The following is an 11,257-nucleotide window of genomic DNA, read 5'->3' as shown; positions in this document are numbered from 1 at the left end:
AAAAATGTACTTGACAAAATTTATGTACGCTACAATTGTCACGCCGAATATTTTACATCTATAGTTTATAAATCTGTTATTATATTGTAATTGCTAACTGATCTTTGAAGGGTTTTGCCAATTTTTTGGGCAAAACAAATAATGTAGAAAGGCGACGGCGTTAAGGCGGGCGTGTCTATAAAAGGCTGAGAGGGGGGTGCGCGGGGGTGGTAACACGATCCCTGAGCTCCAGCCGGTCGGCCGCCCTGGAGCGCAGCGGCGGGCGGGCGGCATACGGGCGGCGGGTGCTAGGCAGGCGGGGCGCGGGCGGGGTGCGGCGTGCGGGCGGGAGCGGCTGCTGCGCGCGCGCTTCCCGCTCGCGCTCTCACTAGTCGAACGGTGCCCGACCGGTAACGTAGCGCCGACTGCCGATCGAGAGACGAACCAGCGACAATGTCCGCCGTGGCGAAAACCTCCAAGTACACGTACCGCAGCAGTGGCGGCGGCACCACCGACGTCAACATCGAGTACAGCGCCGACCTGAGTGCTCTCTCCAGGCTGGAGGTACCGGCCCCTGACCAGTGCAGTGCTTGTGAAGTGTTTGCTTACGGACACATGATAGAGTATCTTGTATTTTTCAGGACAAGATCCGTCTCCTCCATGATGATCTGGAATCCGAAAGGGAGCTGCGTCAGAGGGTAAGGCTCGATCGCCCGAAATGTGATATGTGCGGACGCCGCGACCAAAGCTGGCGCGCCGGCGCACGCGCAGGTGTGGGCGGGCCGGCGCACAAGCACACCTCTATTAATACCGCCGCCCTCGATTTATCGCTTTCCATAAGCACCCTATTTGTGAAAATTTCATAATGCGCCGCCCCTGTGCATCTCAACTACTTTAATGTCTTTTACATTTTTATTTCATAAAAAATATATCTCGTAAAAAATTAATAGTTAATAAAAATTTAGTAATTATTTTGATTTATAAATAAATAGGATAAGTTTAATGAAAAGGTGATTTTTGTTGTTTGCAAAATATTTTTTTTTCCAATCAGATTAGTTTTTACTGTTATTTAAGTGCAATGTCTTATAGAAATCTTCCAAGTAAAGCTCTATTTTGTCAAATTTATATGAATAAAAGCATTTGGCAACATTAACATTTACGTATGTATGAAGCTTCCATTATCTTTGCTTCCAGTATCTTTCTTAAAAAAGTACAAAAGTTCGCATTTTTCTAATTTTTTTTGCTTCGAATAGGGAAAGGAAAATAGCGTGTGACATTATAATATAATTAGTATAAATGTAGTGAGCGCACGGCCGATCGGTCCGCCGGGGTAGCGGTGACTCCTCGGTCGTTGGAGATCCGCGATATATTTAGGCACATAGCGAAAGCATTCTTTGAAACGACTTCTTGCTCTCCGGTCTCACTCTTGAAACTGGGCCAAATGATGCTCGTTGCCGTTGAGAATGCCACAATATTGAAATATAATAATAGATCGTGCTGTTAGTGGCGAAAATATCCGACTTAGTCACAGCTACCGTGAGATACGGATTCACTCTTAATATAGACCGAAGTACAATACTGAAATACGTGAAGGACGTTTCCCTCAGACAAGTTAATTGCATAATTCTACTTTACTTATAACAATGAAGCTTATACACATTTATAGGTCTTTTTATGATTTTTTTCTTTTTTAAATGTACCTTTACATCTGAAAGAGGCCTTCAGTCATTTCTACAATTAATTACTTTCACTTAAATAACAAAAAAAAAATAATCAACCATGTCTTCAAAATCTTAGATGTTTTGCAGTGCTATGTTTAACTTTGATTTTTTTATTGTTTAGGCACCTTCAAATTTCACAGTTTTTTTACATCTACCTACAAACATTGGCTTCATAGTTTTGGTCATTGTCACTTCTCCTTCATTTTAACAATTTCAGTACTTTAATGGAACTTAAAATTTGATTGAGAATTTTTAACATGCATATGTTTTATTGTAGATCGAGAGAGAGAAGGCAGATTTGAGCGTGCAAGTTATTCAACTTTCCGAAAGGCTGGAGGAAGCTGAAGGCGGAGCCGAGAGTCAGGTAAATCAAAGATTTTTATTTTATTTAATTAACTATGAGAAAATGATGATACAAGTATGAAGATTCTAAATGAAATTATATCAACAAATTCCGAATTCGAAAATTAAGAGAAAAAAACAAATGACGCTGGATAAAATTTTACAAATTGCTTACAAATAAATAGTTGCCTATATACAAACAGATTCTATTTCGGAATAAACAAAAGAATGTGTACAAGAATCTTAATACGGGTGAACACAAGAAGTCATAACAAGATAATGATTAATAATTATACAAAAGCTTTGAAAGTCAATTAACAAAACTAAATAAACCACGCGGAAAGCGTCATGTAAGAAAATAGTAATTGGAGATCCCGAAAGGAAATGAAGATTTATCAGCGATATATTTTTAAACATGTTTTAAATATTATGTCTCATTATTTGCTTTGCGATTTTTAACACAAGCAGTTGCGATTTGTTTTTTCAAAAGCTGTGCGTTATTGTCTGTATGTTTTATTTTACAGGATGCAATATGTTATTGTTTTAAAAGGCAATTTAAGTACAAGGTTCTAGATACTACTTTTTCATATTTGAAATTTAATTAACGAACCTTAAGATACTGCTGCAAAATCAATAAAGTAAAAAAAAGAATTTGACAATTATGTCTTAAGTTATGATATAATCAAATGCGTTCCCAATAAAAATATATTATGGGGACGACATTTGAAATCATTTGTTGATGTTTCAGTTCGAGATCAACAGAAAACGTGATACTGAACTTACCAAGCTTCGCAAATTACTGGAAGATGTCCACCTGGAATCCGAGGAAACCGCCCACCTGCTTAAGAAGAAGCACCAAGAGATCGTGGTCGACTTCCAGGACCAAATCGACCAGCTTACCAAAAGCAAAGCCAGGTGAGGAAAATCGCTTTTGTTAAATATGCGTGAGTCGTTTATATCACGTTGTGTATTTACGATGTAACTTTAAGTTTTTGCAATGCGAACTCATATTATTTGCGAATGTAGATGAGCGAAATATGATAAACAATTTTAATGTACTGTGGAGTTTGCGATTTCATTAAAATATTTCTTTCTATTATTCGTCATATATATCTTTGTCTCCAGGGCCGAGAAGGAAAAATCCAAGTTCCAGGCTGAAGTTTACGAACTGTTGGCCCAAGTAGAAAATATCACCAAGGAGAAGATCACATACTCGAAAACAGTAGAAAAGCTGGAAATCACCATAAGCGAGCTTCACATCAAGATTGAAGAACTTAACCGCACAATCGTCGACATCACCTCTCACAAGCAGCGCTTGTCTCAGGAAAATGTTGAACTTATTAAGGAAGTTCAGGATCTTAAGGTAAAATAATGATACCAAACAAGTTTTTAAATAATAAGTTACATGAATTAAGATGAGCCCAGAAAAGTAATATTTTTTTATTTCCAGGTGAACATTGAAAACGTCGTGTACCTCAAGAGCCAAGTGGTGAGCCAGCTCGAAGACTCCCGCCGCAGACTCGAAGATGAAGAGAGGAGGCGTTCTCTGCTTGAGGCCAACCTGCACCAGGTAAATAAAGATCTACCAAAAACAAAAACAAATTTCAGTAAATTTAGTAAACTATTTTACAATTTTTACTATTTATCTCTACAGGTTGAGATTGACCTGGAATCCGTCCGCGTGCAATTGGAAGAAGAATCCGAAGCCCGCTTGGATCTGGAACGTCAATTGGTCAAGGCCAACGGTGAAGTCCAGCACTGGCGATCAAAGTTCGAGGCCGAGGCTGCTGCCAGGGCTGAGGAGATTGAAGAAATCCGCCGCAAATACTCTGCCCGCATCCAGGAACAGGAGGAACACATTGAAACTCTTATTGCTAAGATCAGCAGCATTGAGAAACAGAAGTCTCGTTTGCAGAGCGAGGTAAATCATTATATAAATTAATGTAAATGGGATAAAATTGGATTTTCAAATACCGTACCATTGACACCAAATTTTATTTTAGGTTGAAGTGCTCATTATTGATCTCGAAAAGGCCAACGGAACAGCTCGGGAGCTCCAGAAGAGAACGGAACAACTCGAGAGGGTGAACATTGAAATTAAGTCGCGCCTTGAGGAAACCGTACAGTTGTACGAGCAGACTCAGCGTGACCTCCGCATCAAGCAGACTGAGATCCAACGCATCTCCCACGAACTTGACAAGACCCGCGAGCAGAAGGATGCCCTTGGCCGCGAGAACAAGAAACTGGGTGGTAAGTAAAGATAATTAAACGGTTTTTAATGTCCGAAATGGCTGTAAAATAACTATTGTTGTCTATTTTATTAAGCACTTTCGATACTTTTAACTATTGGTCGTAAAATTTACGATGAAAAGGCTAGATCTTCAAGGTTTAAGGAAAATATTAGCTGCACTCAGATACTTTGCCAATCTTGCTATTGCTAATTGATTGATGTCTTTTTGTTCTGTAGATGACTTGCACGACGCCCGCGCTAATCTCACGGAGTTGACCCGCCGTCTTCACGAGCTCGAAATCGAGCTGCGCCGTCTTGAGAACGAGCGAGAGGAACTCACTGCCGCATACAAGGAAGCTGAAGCTGTAAGTAACAATCACAAACATTTTTTACACCATGTTTCCTGACAAATCGGCATTCGCAAGAAGAGATATGTATGAAAATGAGATTAAATTTAGAAAAAAGGGTACCTCTAGGAAATATTTTAAATATAACTGAAATCAGCTTGGAATGACATTACTCACTTAATATGGTAGATATGCTATAAAATGAGCTATCTTTATTATATTTAACAGAAAACCCTTAATTAAGAGAAAGACAAAATTATTATTATAAAATAATATAAATAAATAGATTAATTAACATCTTTAACTGTTTACTTCTATGACAGTACTAATCACAATTCGCTTTAGCATTTGTAGCCTTCTTCTATAACGCACAGAAGCATTTTGGCATGAGTTCAATTACGAAATAACATCTAAAATTAGTCGTTGTCACCTCTATATCTAGGAAGTAAATATCTAATATGTAACACATCATCTATATCTGAATCTGAGTACTGATACAATCTAAATAATTTACTTTGCTGCAAATAGTTGATCTTACTAATATTATAAATGCGAATGTTTAGATGGATGGATGGACGGATGGATGGATGGATGGATGTTTTTTTGAACTTATCTTTAGAATAGCTAGATGGATCTTGCTGAAATTTGGCATAGATATAGGACACGATCTAGAACACATAGGCTACTTATTAAGTTCTTTTTAAATTGCCGCGTACGGAGTCGCCAGTTACAACTAGTTACATATAAAAAACGATATATTATCGCGTATAGGATTTATCTTATACCTTTAAAATGTAGTAAGCTTAGGTAAAATCATATCAATCACGATATTTGCATATTTAATAGCTTAACATAATTTATATCCTAATTCTCAATTTTAAGCGGTCAACTATTTTTTTACTTTTGTACTAACTATAATAATAATATTCTATCGGTTTCACAATGATTATTGTTATGGGCATTATTATCATCGTTATTGAATACTAAGTTACAATATTCCTTTATTGTTAATTTTGACTTTTTCGTGAGCAGGGCCGCAAAGCCGAGGAACAACGCGCGCAGAGGCTGACCGCGGAACTTGGCCAGTTCCGTCACGAGGCCGAGCGTCGCATTCAGGAGAAGGAGGAAGAAATCGAAGCTATTCGGTAAATTTATAATACGACAACCTATAATTGTATCTATTTTCTCAATTACAGGTATTCGAAATATCGGAATCACAATTAGACAGTTGAATTTGGTATAGGTTAAGGTTTCACGGACTTTACATTTACTTTACAAAGTCTCTGGCGCTATTTTAAATATTTCTTTAATTACATATAATTGGTCATAACCAACAACAATGTATAGCACGAGACGCTGGACGTGAAATGTTACGTCATCGTCTACATTGTTTTATTTGGCTTGATCAGACAAAGCTGAGTTTATACATTTTCTACTCTGGACGTAATGCATCTTTATTCATATCAGACGTATTGGCATAAGATCAATCTATATTTAACTCTGTCTCTGATTGGCAAGTATAATCGGAAAATACGTATAATCTTTGGCACAAGCTTCCTAATAAACTGTAAGGAAAGACAGTAACGATTTTCATACAGTTCGGACACGACTTCATTTGAATAACACATTAGTATAACGTTGGTGTCTCATTAAAACTTGATAATCTTATAATGGCTCCAGTTAATATTCCAAATTTGAACAAATGGAATCGTCCCCCAACTTCCATTTATGAAAACAACTACGGCTATGGGATAAACTATTATCAGCCAATGATAGACTACATTGCAGCTAAAGAACAAGGAGTAGCTGCTAAGCCCCCAACTCTGCCTTGGAACAATGAAAGAGGTTTGGAAAAATACAGATACGATGGTCCCATCAAAACCTACTCCGAAGCAGATCTTTCAAGAATTTCAAAGGAGGTTGCTGAGAAGGCGAAAAAAGATCTTAATAATTTTAATGTAACTAAAAGATCGCCTTTTTCAGTAATAGCAACTGCAGCTGCAACGAATGTATCTAAACACGTAGCTACTGAAAGTGTTGTCGTTAAAACCAAAAAGAAGAGAACTAAATTAGAAAGACAAAACACATACGTTACGGATAATGCTTTGCTTGATAAGTCGTTCAGTGAAAGTGCAGTTGGGGCGAAAGTTAAAGGACAATCAAAAGTTTATAAGGGGAAATCTGCTAAAGCTATTGCTCAAACATTGCTTAGTGAGGGTTTAAATAATGTTTCCGAAGTTCGACTGAAGAATTTTAATTTACGTTCAAATTTTACCGATAATAATGATTATACAATACGATCTAGACGAGTAGAAAATGGCGATTATGAAGCCGAATTGTCTCAAATTACTAAAGCAATCCAACTTGCCAAAAACCCACCGAAAGTGTGCGTCGTTAGAATTGAGACGGATATACCGTCAATAGATGAATCATACCGTCAAAGACTAATAGAGTTAAAGGAAACTATAAATCAATTCGAAAATATTAACACAAGTTTTGTAATGGACCGGAGGTATAGGATACTGAAATGATTGTTGAATTTGTGGTATCTTTTAGCTTTAAATAATTAGTAATACGATTGATAAATTGATGTTTATTATCTTTAGCAAGCAGACCAGCATCGAGATCGAGCAGTTGAATGCTCGCGTTGTTGAAGCTGAGACCAAGCTGAAGACTGAGGTGACCCGCATCAAGAAGAAGCTGCAGATCCAGATCACCGAGCTTGAGCTGTCCCTCGATGTTGCCAACAAGACCAACATCGATTTGCAGAAGACCATCAAGAAGCAGTCTCTGCAGGTATACATTCTTAACTATTCGTCTATTATTTGACATATTTCGTCGTTCCAAATGTTTATTCTGGTTATAAATGATGCAAGTAAATGTTTAAATAAACAAACCTTTGTACATTTAAGTATACTTTAATTTCTGAAAATTATAAAAAAGAGACTTTTCCAACAAAGATTTTATTCTAATTTCAGCTGACTGAGATCCAGTCTCACTATGATGAGGTCCAGAGGCAGCTCCAGGTGACCCTCGACCAATACGGCGTTGCTCAACGCAGAGTACAATCCCTCACCGGCGAGATCGAAGAGATCAGAGGCAATTATGAGCAGGTACATTTACAACCCGAAATTATGAACAGCTTCAAAGAATGAAATTCAGCAGGAAGTATTTTTCCTGTATGATTCAATTGTATAACGTAGAATGAACGCCTTTAAAATGTAGATGGGGTAATAGGCTGAGGATTCACTTTAACTTATTTAATATGTACCAGGCCCTTCGCGCTAAGCGCACCATCGAACTGTCGTACGAGGAAGCTCAGACCCGCATCAACGAACTGACGGTGATCAACGTCAACCTGTCGAGCAGCAAGGCTAAGATCGAGCAGGAGCTCGCAGCGGTCGCCGCTGACTACGACGAGATTACAAAGGAACTGCGCATCGCTGATGAGAGATACCAACGCGTACAGGTGAGGATATTAATAATGAATTAATAAAACTAGTTTATGGCCGCGCATTATCACATAAAACAAGGTAATTTTACACTATTAAAAACTTTAATAACAGGGAGTCAGTTAGCTGTGTATTTGATTTTCAATTCAACACATATTTCGATCTATATTTGCTAAGTATTTATTGTTATTTTATAATCATTCCAGACTGAACTGAAGCACACCGTTGAGCATCTTCACGAGGAACAGGAGAGGATCGTCAAGATCGAAGCGATCAAGAAGTCTCTCGAAATCGAAGTCAAGGTAAAAAGGGGTTTTAATTATTTTTTCAGTTGCCCGAAACTTTTGCAATAATTTCGTTTTAAAACGTCTCTTATTATCTACACAAAGACTAAAGTTCCGTCTACAATACAATCTGATAATGATTTTGAACCGTTTGACATTTTTAGTAATTTCCTTACAGAATATTTCCGTCCGCTTGGAGGAAGTAGAAGCCAATGCCATTGTTGGTGGCAAGCGTATCATCAGCAAACTGGAAGCTCGCATCAAGGACTTGGAGCTCGAGATGGACGAGGAAAAGAGGAGACACGCTGAAACCATCAAGATCCTCCGCAAGAAGGAACGCCAAGTCAAAGAGGTCATGATCCAATGCGAAGAAGACCAGAAGAACATCGCTCTTCTCCAAGACTCTTTGGAGAAAACTACCCAGAAAGTTAACATTTACAAGAGGCAGTTGACAGAACAGGTAAGACTTTCATAGTTGGACCTAAATCTATCAGTGATTTTTTAAACTATGTAATAACTGTTCTTCATAATTCTTGCAGGAGGGCGTCTCCCAACAGAGCGTGACTAGAGTTCGACGATTCCAACGCGAGCTGGAGGCGGCCGAGGACCGCGCCGACGTCGCTGAGAGCAATCTGTCTCTCATCCGCGCCAAGCACCGCACCTTCGTCACCACCTCCACGGTGCCCGGCTCCCAGGTCTACCTGGTGCAGGAATCCCGTGCCCTCAGCACAGAGTGAGACACCCAAGCACCGCCCCGCCGCACCAGCATTTCTCTCCACCAATCGTATAGGGGCGCAATTCCGGTCGGGTATAAGCCTAGTCGTTCGTTAAGTGATGTTTGAGTTACACGGTAGATGGCGTTAGTAGGCATTTCTTGCCCACTAGCGCTGTCCATTGACCAAAGCCGCGGTCAGGGACGCGCGCTCGGCTGACGACTCGCCCTAATAATGCCGTGTCTCAACACTATTTCAGCCGGCAGCCGACTGCTCGTCCCTTGCCGATTTTTTCTAATGTAACTCCGAAAAACAATTAAATAAAGAACCAAAAACCGATAATGCTTTTTTTTTCAATGTCTAATTTAAGTTTACTGGCGCTTTAGTATACAATGACAAGATGCACTCTATTAAGTGCAGTAGATAAAAATAAATAAAATATTTTATGTTAATTATTTATTAATTGTGCAATGAAAATTGTGCGTTTATAATTGTAACTTGTAATAATTAAAAATAAATGCTATTTATGTTAAACAAACAAAAAAAAACAATAAAAGTTCAAAAACAACCAGGCTTTTTATTTCTTCTTCAATGGACTTTGAGTTCTTTGTTTTGCTAAGCTCTAAAATTCTAAAATATCTTATTTCGAAATGCAATACGAATGAATCTAATAATTTAGTAGGCAATTCTAATTTATTCAAGTACATTTTACTAATATTATAAGCGAAAAAGTTTGGATGGATGGATGTTTGTTAACACATAACTCTAGAACGGCTGAGCGGATCTTGATCAGGCACAGAATTAATTTACTATCTATGAGAACATATATTTGGTAAATTTTTCACAACTCAGTTTCATTAGCATGCGGATGAAGGCCACAGCTTGCATTTAAATAATAATATGGACGTATCTTAATAATAATAATAATCTTCGGCCCAAAGACAGCAAGCGTTAGGGTAGGACGCTGTTGGGTAACCGCCCAGGGCACTCGACAGAAAGAAGCGCCAAAGGAATGCGAAATACATAGTCCTCCGTTGACTGTGACCACCCCTCAGTCATGGTAAAAAGTTGGGCGCTTTAGAAATCTAGACCAGAGCAGTGCTGTTTTTAGGACTGGTCCCTACCAGTTTATCACTATAAAACAGGCGTTGCCTCTATTGATCGTTATACATATCCTCTGCGTTTTAATCTCAAACAGTGTACTCACCCTAACCCTGAACATGGGAGATCTTTTAGATGTTCCATGATGCGTTAACCTGTTGGAAGGCCGACATTTAAAAACTATAAAATGATGTGAATTCGGCGTCGAGGCGAGATCGGTGGCTGAGGGGTCAAGCACTTGACTTGCAATCTGCAGGGCCTGAGTTCGAATCCCGCCACCAATACCAATCTGTTTTTCGATTTTCGATTTACATATGTAAATTTATACGACGTTCTTACGATGAAGGAAAACATCTGATGCAACCTGCACATATCAGAAAAGAAATTCAATGATATGTGTGAAGTCAACCAACTCGCACTGGGCCAGCGTGTTTGGCTATGGCCTAGTCACCCATGACTTAGGGTAGGCTCTGAGCCCCTCAGTGGGGTTGTATAGTGAGCTGATGATGACGTGAATTATATTGTCATTACTATGAAACTTCGATCCAAATAAACAAGGAACAGGATAAGCTAAATAGTTGTTTAAAATGGTCAATATTATCTAGAATCTGAGAATTAAACAACCGGGTTACGTGAATAACAGAGTTCCGTAAATTTAGTATGTTTCAAATTCTTGGAATTATGAAATGAAAATCTAGATTAAAAGGTATTATTAGTTTCTACGCCACCTAATTATTTTAGGTTAATAACATGTGATAGTAAGCTAGTGACACCTTTTGCAGTTAAATTGTGTTTGCATTTTTTGTAGCATAAAACGTGTGTTCCTCAAGCAATTACCGTGGTACACATTTTGATTTCTATATGAGACATTTAAGTTGTAAATATAGTCAGTCAATCAAAAATCAATTTACTTCCTGCCTCGCACAGCAGCGTTGTGGAATGGTCTGTCCTCGGCGGTATTTCCAAACCGCTACGACTTAGGGTCCTTCAAGAAGCGAGCTTATCACCACCTCAAAGGCCGGCAACGCATCTGCGGTTCCTCTGGTATTGCTGATGTCCATGGGCGTCGTTGAACACCTCGGTGTTCC

General features: G+C 38.7%; 2 protein-coding genes across 2 annotated transcripts; both read left to right on the top strand.

Annotated features, from left to right (window-relative positions):
* The first annotated feature begins 408 nt into the window (after nt 1-408).
* Prm (Paramyosin) lies at nt 409-9,595 on the top strand. The gene is given in 16 exon segments (NM_001312566.1): nt 409-543; nt 621-677; nt 1,978-2,064; nt 2,791-2,957; nt 3,168-3,405; nt 3,493-3,612; nt 3,697-3,963; nt 4,046-4,292; nt 4,510-4,637; nt 5,652-5,764; nt 7,226-7,415; nt 7,598-7,732; nt 7,894-8,088; nt 8,278-8,373; nt 8,534-8,815; nt 8,895-9,595. Coding segments are annotated over 16 exon segments (2,631 nt in total). The 5' UTR covers nt 409-432; the 3' UTR covers nt 9,093-9,595.
* LOC106126274 (paramyosin, short form-like) lies at nt 5,777-7,213 on the top strand. Its single transcript, XM_013323810.1, has one exon. It carries the CDS (start codon nt 6,290-6,292, stop codon nt 7,148-7,150), a length of 861 nt encoding a protein of 286 aa, XP_013179264.1. The 5' UTR covers nt 5,777-6,289; the 3' UTR covers nt 7,151-7,213.
* Nucleotides 9,596-11,257: the final 1,662 nt, after the last annotated feature.

This window comes from Papilio xuthus, unplaced genomic scaffold (assembly GCF_000836235.2).
Source record: "Papilio xuthus unplaced genomic scaffold, Pxut_1.1 DF825017.1, whole genome shotgun sequence".
Taxonomy (NCBI): domain Eukaryota; kingdom Metazoa; phylum Arthropoda; class Insecta; order Lepidoptera; family Papilionidae; genus Papilio; species Papilio xuthus.
This window is presented reverse-complemented; position numbering and strand designations above follow the sequence as displayed.

What these genes read in the sequence shown, in the direction of transcription:
- LOC106126274 (XM_013323810.1), top strand. Translation starts at nt 6,290, where the DNA reads ATGGCTCCAGTTAATATTCCAAATTTGAACAAATGGAATCGTCCCCCA.